Here is a 12,616-nt window from a genome sequence, read left to right on the forward strand (position 1 = left end):
CTAATGCATTAAGATCCAAGTTGCATAGAAAAATTCTCTCACTGAATAGGCTGAAACTCACAGATTGGAAAGCAGTTAAAATGTGGTTTTAATATATATCTGAGGAAATAAGTGGAACAGCTTATGGCATCTGTAGAATGTCCTGTTGGTTCTTTTTAATCTGCAGTTATTTAACAGCAGTCCAGTCTGTCTATGAATATTGGTGTATACGTGTTCATCTGTAACTAACTTTGTGCTCTGCATCACTCTGGCTTAATTCATCCATTCTATAGGATAAAAAATTCTGTATAACTCAAAAATGTGCATAGATCTATACCAACACTAGCTGGCCTGTCTGAAGATGCCCCTGTTTGCTTTCTGTTTTCTAGTTCCTAGGTCACAGCTGCTGCCTGAACCCACCTATTGTCACTATTTACCAACCATCCATATAGTTCCATATTATTACAGCTTATTGTGTTTATTTATTGTTTTCGTCCTCTCCAATAATTTCTTTTTCTGTCTGATAGATGCTCATGATGGAATTTCTCTTGCTGCAAAATCATAGCAGTTTTCTGGGAAGAAATCTCAAATTGCCTTAACATTTGCATGCCCTCTTCACTTTTTAAGGAAAGAATTGTATGTGGCAGAAGTGCTTCAGAAATCTCTCTCCTTTCTGGCGTGTTAATGGAGAAGCTGGCTTGAGCATCATATCTGCAGTCTCTATTTCCCCCTTCCTCTTGTTATTTTTTATCTTGTCAGTGTGAGGGGAAGGGTAATGCTGGATTCTTTTTCTTTTCTGTTTCCCTACTGTAGCAGACGCGGGTGGCGCTGTGGGTTAAACCACAAAGCCTAGGGCTTGCCAGTCAGAAGGTCTGCAGTTCGAATCCCCGCGATGGGGTGAGCTCCCGTTGCTCGGTCCCAGCTCCTGCCAACCTAGCAGTTCGAAAGCACAAAGTGCAAGTAGATAGATAGGTACCGCTCCAGCGGGAAGGTAAACGGGGTTTCCGTGTGCTGCTCTGGTTTGCCAGAAGTGGCTTAGTCATGCTGGCCACATGACCCGGAAACTGTACGCCGGCTCCCTTGGCCAGTAAAGCGGGATGAGCGCCGCAACCCCAGAGTTGTCCATGACTGGACCTAATGGTCAGAGGTCCCTTTACCTTTACCTTTTACTGTAGCAGCAGAAGCCCAATATCAAGCAGTCTCACGTAAACTACTTTCATGAAAGGTCAACTAAGACGGAGGTGTCACTCATGCATCGTCCTCATTATCCACTAATGTGTGTTTAATTTGCAAAGCAAGAGTGCATACTCAGGATTGTCTTAACAATTAATTAATCAGCATTAAGTGATCTTGCATATGCACTTTAGTTTGCTTAAGAGCATATGAAGGCTCCACCTAGCCAAGCATTCTTTGCAAGTTTCTCAGCTAACCAAAGACCCTGGCTGGATCTAGACACATTAAAAAAGAAAAGAAAAGGAAAACACATTCTAAAGCTCATAATGGAATATCACATTGACGAAGGATCAAACTCTACAGCGCCACCTGGTGTCCCATGTTTACAACACAGTTATAACAATATAGTCGCCTGAATGTAGCTGTGTCCCCTGTTACTATTTTATTTAATAGTACCCTATTACAAAATATTTCTAAGCAGCTTACACAAAACACACACATTAAAACCATACCCAGCATGTAGAAGAAAATAGAGGTTCTGGGCTGCCCAGACTACAACTCCCCTCTTGGCCTTGCTGACGTGGTCCAAAGAAAATCAGAGCCATACGTTTGGCACCAGCTTGGCTGCAGGAGTTGCCGGAAAGAGGCGTACAAGCAACCAACCATCTTAGGGACTCTGCTCTGGATTTCTGTAGTGTTCACTCCTTAGCCTTTGCTTCTACCAAAGTCATCTTGCAAGGCAGCAGAGGTTTAGGATCAGAGGTTATCTTCTCCTAGATGGGCTGCCTTCCCAGATTGACAAGCTCCCTCTGCCCCTCACTTCCCTCTCCTGCACGTGCAGAAACCATCTTCTTGATCGTTGGACCCACTATTGGTCTCATCCACTCAATCCTCCAGAGCCTCTACAATCATGCAGTTCTTGCTTTCTGCCACCTATTGCTCCTATTGTAGTTTAATATATAAACCACATAACGGTTTCATGCATTATAATAGCAGCAAAAGCATGTTAAACGTGTAATGATACCAGACCTTGCAAATATTAGCAGATATAGATTCTAGTTGCATACCCCTTTTATATGGAATGTACATGTGGAAATGTGTAGCTGCCTCCCACACATTATAGGCACACTCCCAAGTCCAGACGGAAGAATCATACAACTAGTTCATGCTGAAAAGAACTTTGGACATCATTCTCTAAGCAGTATTATAAGTCACTTTAATACTACTTACTTATGGTCCACAGTGCGGGTTAAATTTTGCAAAGTCAAGAGTGCATGCCTCAGGATAACATAAGGCTCAGGCCACTTTTGAAATTGAGGTGTGCTTCAGAAACGGTTTGTGATCGAGCCTGAGAGTCTGTTGCTGAAAATCAGGCGGGTCAAACATCCCTCTCAGTATGCCTACAGTAGCTCTTTGCATCCTGGCCTAAATTTTTAAAGATTATCTTACCTAAGCTCAGAGAGAGAGAGGGTTTTTAAAAAATCACTTCTTGCTTTCATAGTGAATGGTGAGTTCCTCTTCTGTAATTCTGCGCCCTGGAGCAAGTTATTATGTGTCTTGGCCAATCTGAGTTGTTGCCCCCCACCCCCACCCCTACATTTAGGAACTGTATTGCATTGGGGAATTTTTTGGCTTTAACATAGTAATGCGTTAAAGTAACCCCCCCTCCAAAAATGGCTGAGCCTTCCATATGGAGAATACTGCAAATCCAGAAAGGAAATCAGAAAGTTTTCTTCAGAATGAGTCTAAAATAAATAAAGAAGCAAAGGAACAGAAGTATGTGTATTTGTATTCCTCTGTCAGTCTATGAAACATTTTAAAGAGCACTTTTGTTTTTCAAACAGCCTCTTGGATTCAAAGCAAATGATGGTTTTGTGAAGTTTTCTGCTGTGCCACCCTTCTGAGAGACTTGGCTTTTTTATATGCCGGAGAACAACGAATTGAGCTATAGAAACACTACTTGAGCTTCGAGGATTTCACCCTTAACTTCTTTGAAAGATTTTAGCTTGCTAGTGATGTTTTGAAGGCTAAATTTCACTGATATTTACAGTGTGGGAGTCCTGGTGACACCATGAACTGTAATTTGCCCCCAAGTCTAACAGCTCTCTCTTCTCTTCCTTTGACTCTCTTCATAATTTTAATATTACAGCAGCCCATTTTACATGGCGGATTGACAGGGCACCACCAGCAGTTTAGATTTCTGCCGTGCTGGTTAATATGCTGCCAGCCCAAAGAGGGCTGGAGACTGCTAATCTATTTCATGAAGGATTCAGGAATGCATAGCCCTTCCAGAGGTTTCTCTTCAGGGGTTGTTTTTTTTAAAAAATGAAACCTCTTACCTGTTACCTCCAGCTGCCAGCCTTGCATAGCAGACATGGGTTGCTCCGTTGTACACAGCTGATGTATTTTATCTGCCCACGTTTCTGGCTAGTGAAATTAGGATAACCTCTGGTTTATAACTGAAAGTGAGCCTATAGTACAAAACACGGTTGCAGTTGTATGGTCTCCCATTAAATGCGCTCCCATCCATACATTACAAGGGGATTTGCATTTTAAAGGAGGTGTTATGTTGTTGTTCAGTCGTTCAGTCGTGTCCGACTCTTCGTGACCCCATGGACTAGAGCCCGCCAGGCACGCCTATCCTTCACTGCCTCTCGCAGTTTGGCCAAACTCATGTTAGTAGCTTCGAGAACACTGTCCAACCATCTCATCCTCTGTCGTCCCCTTCTCCTTGTGCCCTCCATCTTTCCCAACATCAGGGTCTTTTCTAGGGAGTCTTCTCTTCTCATGAGGTGGCCAAAGTACTGGAGCCTCAACTTCAGGATCTGTCCTTATAGTGAGCACTCATGGCTGATTTCTTGAGAATGGATAGGTTTGATCTTCTTGCAGTCCATGGGACTCTCGAGTCTCCTCCAGCACCATAATTCAAAACATCAATTCTTCGGCGATCAGCCCTTCCTTATGGTCCAGCTCTCTTGTTTATACAGCCTGTAATTCGACGTTTTGGCTCCCCGAACACCGCAAACCCGGAAGTGATTGTTACGGTTTGTGAACTATTTTTGGAAGCTAAATGTCCAACAGGGCTTCCACAGCTTCCGATTGGCTGCAGGAGCTTCCTGCAGCCAATCAGAAGCCGAAATTTGGTTTTGAACATTTTGGAAGTCGAACGGATTCCATTCGACTTCCAAGGTACGACTGTTTGTTTTATGTCTTGAAAAGCATCCTAAAACCACATAGTGAAGGGCCAAATATAATCCTATAAATTAATAAATTAAATTAAATAATTTTCTAGGAGGGACACCATCGATTGAACTTCCATGTTTTCAGGGGATTTGGTTCACACATTCTGATGTGAGTCATCAATTGTTGAATTACTGTGATGCACAGCATGTGTATGAATCACCTTTGAGAAATGCAAATTGATTCTCAATGAGCCCATTATGCATAAAGATATTTACATCTCCCAATATATTTCCTCCCCGTTGTGATCTACTCCTATTTTCCTTTCTCTTATGTTCCGTGCTGGGCTGGAGAAATAGGAACCACGACCTAGTTAAATTAAGAGAAAATTAGAGGTTGAGCAAACTTTGTTACTTTCCCCAGTGGTTTCCTACGGATGTTAAAAAGTGTGTATAAAGCAGGCATCCATTCATTCATTATTTACCACATTGGTATAACTATTTAGTGTAAGCATTGGATTTTATTGGAGGAATTACCATCATAATTAACAATTATATACAGCTTTCGAGGGTAAAAAGTGCTTCACATATATTATTATCTCAAAACAAAATAAAATTCCTTCCAGTAGCACCTTAGAGACCAACTAAGTTTGTCATTGGTATGAGCTTTCGTGTGCATGCACACTTCTTCAGGTGCACACGAAATCTCATACCAATGACAAACTTAGTTGGTCTCTAAGGTGCTACTGAGAGGAATTTATTTTATTTTGTTTCGACTACGGCAGACCAACACGGCTACCTACCTGTAACTATTATTATCTCAGTAATTCTTAGGACATACAGGAGGCAGGTAATCTACCCAGCATTCTAGATGGCAGCTGAAGCTAAAGGATGGTGGTTTTCCTGAAGCCATCTATTGAGTGTCCAGATCTTAACCTGAGAGTCAAGTCTCCTGGCCACCGTGCTACATTAGACATGCTTTCACTGCAGTCCTTATATTAATAGCTTCCATGCCCGATAATGTTTCACTTTACACCCTTTAGTGATACCATTCATTTGGGACATTTAAATGGTTTTCTGTTGGATAGGGATGCACCTGTGCTAGCTGCATGACTTAGAATATATCCCGAAGAGCAGCATGAGAACTGATTCTCTGTGATGCAGCCTCATGTCATTGTGGTGAGCATCCTTCTGGACCAATAACAATTTGGTGAAGACGAGAAAGTGCTTGTGTGGCCATTTGAGTCCATACCACAGGGAAGCAACTTCCTCACTCCTTAACTGCATATGAAGGAGAGCTCAAGGTCTGAAGAAGATTGTCAGATTATAATAACCCGTTACTTGTTGCCAATAAGATTTCTAGTCATACTTCTTCCGTGCAACTTAGGCTAATCATAACAATAACTATATTATTACTATTGTTAATTTATACCATGTCTTTTTACCAGATGGGTCTCAGGGTGTATACTTCAACTTCTGCTAATCAGTAGTACAGGTGCTGATGTTCCAAAAACTCTAGTGCAGTGCACTGATACATTTTATTGTAATTTGACCTGGGTTCCCCCCCCCCCGCCTTCAGAGGCAAGGCAGGGGGCAATTGGAGAAAGGCCGGCCTAGTGACAGTGCCCCATTTTGGAACACCCTCCCACAGACAGATCCTAGTGCCACATTAAAACTTATTTGTCCTGAACTTTATCTACTTTTGATGTACCAATTAGTGCTTAGGTAAAGGTAAAGGTAAAGGGACCCCTGACAGTTAGATCCAGTTGCAGATGACTCTGGGGTTGCGTGCTCATCTCACTTTACTGGCCAGGGGAGCCGGCATACAGCTTCTGGGTCATGTGGCCAGCATGACGAAGCCGCTTCTGGTGAACCAGAGCAGCGCACGGAAATGCCGTTTACCTTCCTACCGGAGTGGTACCTACTTATCTACTTGCACTTTGACGTGCTTTCGAACTGCTAGGTGGGCAGGAGCTGGGACCGAGCAACGGGAGCTCACCCCGTCGTGGGGATTTGAACCGCCGACCTTCCGATCAGCAAGCACTAGGCTCTGTGGTTTACACCACAGCACCACCTGCGTGCTTACACTTCCTTTATTCATGACAATTAAAAAAAATATTAATGCTTTAATTTTACCAGCGTTGTAGTTGGGTTGCTTTTACGATTGTGTGGTGCTTTGAAATGATTTTTAGTTGGAAAGTGACGAATGTGGAATGTATGTAAAAGATAAAAGGTATATAATGTGACTCCAACTGAACATCAGGAAGAACTTTCTGACAGTAAGAGATGTTCAATAGTGGAACGGTCTCCTTCCGGAGGTTGCGGGCTCTCCTTCCTTGGAGGTTTTTAAGCAGAGGTTGGAAGGCCATCTGTCATGCATATTTTAGTTGAGATTCCTGCATTGCAGGGGGGTTCGACTCTATGACTCATCCCTTCCAACTCCATGATTCTGATTCTATGACTGTATATTCAGTTCAATATTCTTCTCTTCTGTAATTGCCATAACTAATAATATTTCGCCTTTTCTCTCTGTCTTTCCAGTGGGATGGCGTAGGTCCTCTCCCCGACTGTGCAGAACCACCAAAAGGAATCCAGATGCTGTGGTACCCATCCATAGTCAAACCCTACCTCACACTTCTCTCTGAGTGCTCAAATCCAGATACGTTGGAAGGGGCAGCTGGCGCACTACAAAATCTGGCCGCAGGTAGTTGGAAGGTATGAACCTATGTCTCCACTTAGTAAAACTCTTAAGAAGCCTGCAACAGGTACATTGAGTCAGTACATTAGAATATCGTAGAAAGGTTCATGTCTTTCAGCAATTCAACTTAAAAGGTGAAACTAATATATGAGATACACTCATGACATGCAAAGCGAGATATGTCAAGCCTTTATTTGTTATAATTGTGATGATTATGGCGTACAGCTGATGAGAACCCCAAATTAACAATTTCAACTTTGGGGTTTTCATCAGCTGTGTGCCATAATCATCACAATTATAACCAACAAAGGCTTGACATATCTCGCTTTGCGTGTCATGAGTCTATCTCATATATTAAACTCCAGTAGCTAATGAAAACAATTGCTTACATAAATGGACTTTTCCATGATATTCTAATTTTTCGAGTTTCACCTGTATATGAAATATGGATGCAAAACCAGGAATCATTGTTGTTAAAAGTTTTTTTAAAAAAAGAAACGCTCACTGTCACAAATGCAAACAAGTGATGCGGTTGAGTATCTGAACTCCGTGCCTCTACATTAATGGTTAGAAATGATTTCCCCCTTCATTTGCTCTGCTCACTTGTTTGAGTTGAACAAAGCAGTCTGGTTGCAGGGATATCCAGTTCCACTTGGCACTCATTAACATCCTTCCTGACAACTTTAGCAAAAGACCAAGGATAAATGAGAATACATAGGATACGGGGCTCCTTATCTGAGGTTGGAGAACAACCGAAGCTGCTCCATTGACATACTGTGAGACAAGGATTGATTCTGCAGAAAATCCTTCCTTGGAACTTAATTAGGTACTGTAACACTGACATGATTTAATACATTTGTTTCCATATTATGCCAACATGTTTTATTTATGCTACGAAGCCGTTAATTCAGTGTAGTAATCTATATGGACCAGGTAGTAGAGGACATGATTTATCCTGCCAGAGCTAGCTAAAAATAACCCATATATCAATAAGATGCATGGTTTGTCATGTCCAAGGTAAGCATGTTTGACCAAACAATCACTCTTTGAAATGGGAGGTCAGCAAACAAAATTGGTACAGCTGAGCAGTGAATGAAATAATCTGCTTACCTAGAAAACTTGTATAGAATAAACAGTGGCTCTCTAAGCTTCTTCATTCTACCCTGTCAATTTGCCTCAAATGTGTTTGACCCTGGAGGGAGACTGTTTCCAAGAGAAAAAAAAGTGCCTAATCCACCTTGTATATCCTTTGCTTAAGCAAAGTCATTTAGTCTGCTGCTTGCCCAATGGTGGTGCCTTTTTATCATGTAGAAAATATTTATTCACAAAAACCTGACTACAATAGAGCTTTCTTCACACTTATCAGCAATGCCCTCTCAATAACATCACTTTTTTGGGTGATATACAGCAAACACTATCCTTGTAAAAATACCCAAGTACACTCAACAGTGTGTGTGTGTGTGTGTGTGTGTGTGTGTATTACTGTTATGAGTTATTGTGGGTGCCAGACACCTATAACCCTAACAAGTATTAAAAGCTACTCAAGCCAAGCTAGCTTCTTGATTAGGTAATCATCTGGGTGAGAGGGTCGTTAAAGAGAACAAAGGAAAGGGGGCTCTGTGCCAGATGGAAAATGGGTGGGGCCCTTCCCCCATGTCTTAGATAGTTAGAAGGACAAAGGCTGAGTTTGATGTGAACCCCTCCTTCATAGGCCTCAGTGTGTGTGTGTGTGTGTGTGTGTGTGTAAATAGGCCATATGTCATAAAGACACCAGTGCCCACTGTGCTTCACTCCCAAAAGCAAACATAAACCCTAGGTAAGCACCTGGACCCCTGAAATCTCGCACTGCTCGGAGATTGGGGTGGTGTGCAACAAAACTGTAGGCTAAAGCAATCTCTCAATGGCAAATCCCGCAGTGTTTCCAAAGAGATCACAGATGAGACGTTGGGAGTCTCTTTTAGGGAGAAGATTCTAGAACTACCAGTTATCTACCAAAAACCCCACAACTTTCCAGTGTCATCTCATCAGGGGTGCTAGCAAGATTTTCTGAGCTCAGTACACTTTATCAAAAGATAGCACAAATTTGTGTAAAATTTCTATTCCATGCTTTATATCATATGAAGATGAATTCACATTCATGTCCTCTTTTGCAGAAGGGGTAGGCCCACGATATAGATAGAAATGAACTAATAATATAATAATAATAATAATAATAATAATAATAATAATAAATCAGTGACCACAGAATGACAATAGGTGATACTTTGCCTATCATGGTATTTCCATTTTAGATCATACTTCACCTGTTGAATTTCTGCCCGCTGCAGCTGTTAATAGCACAAGTGTCCACTCTCCCCGAGTGCCATTCCTAAGCTATGCAAAGAACCTGAGTTTCATGAGCTTGTAAAACAGTTGTTACTGTGACCCAAAAAAAGAGAGTTCCACAACAGAAAATTTGTAGCAGTAAAGTTTAATTTGGAAAGTGTTGAAACTCCAAAATGATGTACAAAATGCTCTTACAAAAGACAGCAATATATTTCTGTTATTTGAATCCATATGATAATATATTTCTCATTTCGCACTGTTTACGGAGAATGGGGAGGAGTATTGCAAGGGGGCAGGAGAAGCCCCCAAAGACAATTCTGTTGTTGTTTAGTCCTGTCCGACTCTTCGTGACCCCATGGACCAGAGCACGCCAGCCACTCCTGTCTTCCACTAAATACACTTTAGTGGTTGCAAACAGCTGATGGAGCAAAGGTTATAATCCCCTCCCCTCCCCTTCTCAGAACGGATCCCTATTTAAGTTGCTGCTGTTTCCCATGCCGGGGATGTAGTTGCCCACCTTAGATTCTCAGGCTAATTCCTCCAAAGGATAAAGCCTTAGAAACTGAGGTTTTATGATAGCAGTTAAAAACTAAGGGGTATCGTTATGTTGCAGTCTTTTCCTCTTTAATTACCTTGACTCTTCTAAGAAGGGACATTTCCAATGAAGAGGGGGGCATCATGATGAGCTGCAAATCTACAGAGCAGTGTCTGGTAGTTATGCCCCACAAATTCCATTATCTATAAATAGTCTCATAGAATTTAATGCAACTTCCATGCATGCCTTTGACAATTTAGCAGCCACTGGAAGCAAAAGAAATGGATTTTGCTTTCTGCCTTACCTCTCTATGAATTGGAGCAAGCTGTTCCCATAGGAATTGCCTTCCTTTTCATGCTGAGCAATTACTTGAACGCTGATGACAGACTGATTTATGGAGTAACTGGATGATTAAGTATATTGGCAAGCCATCTAATTTTAAAAGGCGCAAAATGCCCTCTTTTGTCTTTTCCCATTTTTATGGTGGGTTGTTTTTTTTTATCCTTCAGTAGATTTGTGGAAGCTTATTGACCTGCAATCTAGAAATGCAAGGATGTTTCTCAATGGCTTTAGGCAAACTGAAAGAATAATCAGGACACACAAGAGTGAATCTGTTTCTCAATTCTTGGGGAAGGATGAAGAAGCTATCTTTCAGCATCTCAGCCTGAATGTGTCCCTGCAGTGCAGACTGCTGGGGATAATTGCTTGCAAATATATCCTAATTGACAGGTTAGGTACCCAGAGATATCTCACATGATTAATAAAGGTGCCTGTAAGGTTCAGGACTTGAAGGCATGAATAAGATTATAGCCTCAATCACAATGACAGCTTGTGGATTCTCTCTGTAGCTTCTCTCCAGGGGGCTAAAGAACTGTTGCTCAATCTGGGAGAAACTGAATGTTGGGACAGAATTGTTTTACACGTTTTTGGCCAGTCTTTCGGCTTCACCTGCTTTGGGCAGCAAACCTCAATGCCTTGTCACATACTGATTTTGAAACTCATGTCACTTTCAAAACTCATTTGTCATACAGAATGGAGCCTGTTGTCTGAGAAACACAAACACAATGTCCATTAGTTGTGTGGTTTTTTTGGATCCTGGAGTTTGTGTCACAGGCTTCCTACAGAGCTACAATTTCCAGAGTGATTTAACAAACATTCCCTCTTCCTAGGAAACAATTGAGAGTTGTGGGGATAATAGGTCGGGGGGGGGGGGGAGAGAGAGAGAGAGAGAGAGAGAGAGAGAGAGAGAGAGAGAGAGAGAGAGAGAGAGAGGGGCTAGGTTATTTAATATAATAATAGTATTTATATAGCACTTTTCCTGAGTAGTTCAAACACTTTGCTTATACAGTATCAGTCATCCTTACAGCCAGCATGAAACATAGACCAATTATTATCATCCTTCAATCCTGGTTTAGGATAAGAATTCTGGTTAGCATTAATCAGTGCCAAAATAATACTTAATGTGGGGGACAATTGAGAAGCATACAATCTCATTGCCCAGTTTTGGTTTTTTTTTTTTTTGGAGGGGGTGCCTTTTCTGAGTTTACTGAAATATAAAAAATAATACATATAAACCATGCCAGAAAAAAAATCACTGGAGCAGGGCAGAAAACAAAGTTTGTTGAATAAGAGGCAGTTGCTACACAGGAATACAACATGACAACCTAATTTGCCGTCAGCTAATTTGAAACACCAAGCAGCACACCTTTGGAGATACGCTGCTTGTGTTATTTCCTCTCCAGTAGTCAAAGTCCATATTTTCTTCCACCAAGAAAGTTGTAGGTTTTGTCGTGGTTTCCATTGCTGAGCTATGGAGATCCTGGCTGAAGTCAGTGTTCCTTATAACAATTTTTCGCGTTTAATAAAGGAAGTTATGGAGAGGCGTTGCTCGAGGATTCAAGTACGTTAGATATTTCTCAATATGCTTCTGTCCAAAATAATGAAACCTGGGGGCTCACATCATTGGCGAAAAAAACGTTAGCATCAACACATTTAGGAAGCAGAAATTATCTGAATGATTTTTAAATGGGGAACTTGGATTTTTGGATTACCTGTTCAAATCAAAGTGATCAGGAATGGGTCATTTAAAATCACATCTGGCAGTTCATGAACTTCATTTTCTTCTTCTAAACAGCAGACGTCATGGTAATGCCTTGCTCTTGCAATCTGTAGAGCTCCCTTTTCTTTTCATTCTGCCTCATACAATATTTTGTTACAGTGGTCAGTCTATATCCGCGCTGCCGTACGGAAAGAGAAAGGCCTGCCTATACTGGTAGAATTGCTTCGAATAGATAATGACCGGGTAGTATGTGCGGTTGCAACAGCTTTACGGAATATGGCCTTAGATGTCCGAAATAAAGAGTTAATAGGTAAGCGCTTATATTGTGCTATGTCTTGTTGGAAAACATTGTTCTTATCCCTTTCACCTCAGCATGCTGCCGTCAAATTTGCTTGTCCTTAAATGCTACTCTTTGAAAAATAACTGCCGGATGTTATTTAGCATTAAAATATTAAATTGTTTTCTTCTATATTCAGTTATGCTTTAAAAATAACAATACAGGAAGCAGTAGCGTGATCTCCTAAGGCTCTAAATGTATGCCCTGACCCAGGATCATTGTTGCCTTGTGTCTCTTCCGACTAGGATCAGAAGTCATTTGCTCAGCCAAACTTTCCCTCTTCTATCCGATTTAATCCAGTGTGGTTAAATTATCAAAGTTAATCTTGAAA

At 41.4% G+C, this 12,616-nt stretch overlaps 1 protein-coding gene across 1 annotated transcript in view; it reads left to right on the top strand.

Annotated features, from left to right (window-relative positions):
* CTNND2 (catenin delta 2) overlaps positions 1-12,616 on the top strand; it is a 481,608-nt gene that overhangs the window by 416,975 nt on the left and 52,017 nt on the right. The window contains 2 exon segments of the mRNA XM_033154385.1: positions 6,873-7,046; positions 12,108-12,258. Coding sequence (XP_033010276.1) covers positions 6,873-7,046; positions 12,108-12,258 — 325 coding nt within the window.

Source organism: Lacerta agilis, chromosome 7 (assembly GCF_009819535.1).
Source record: "Lacerta agilis isolate rLacAgi1 chromosome 7, rLacAgi1.pri, whole genome shotgun sequence".
Taxonomy (NCBI): domain Eukaryota; kingdom Metazoa; phylum Chordata; class Lepidosauria; order Squamata; family Lacertidae; genus Lacerta; species Lacerta agilis.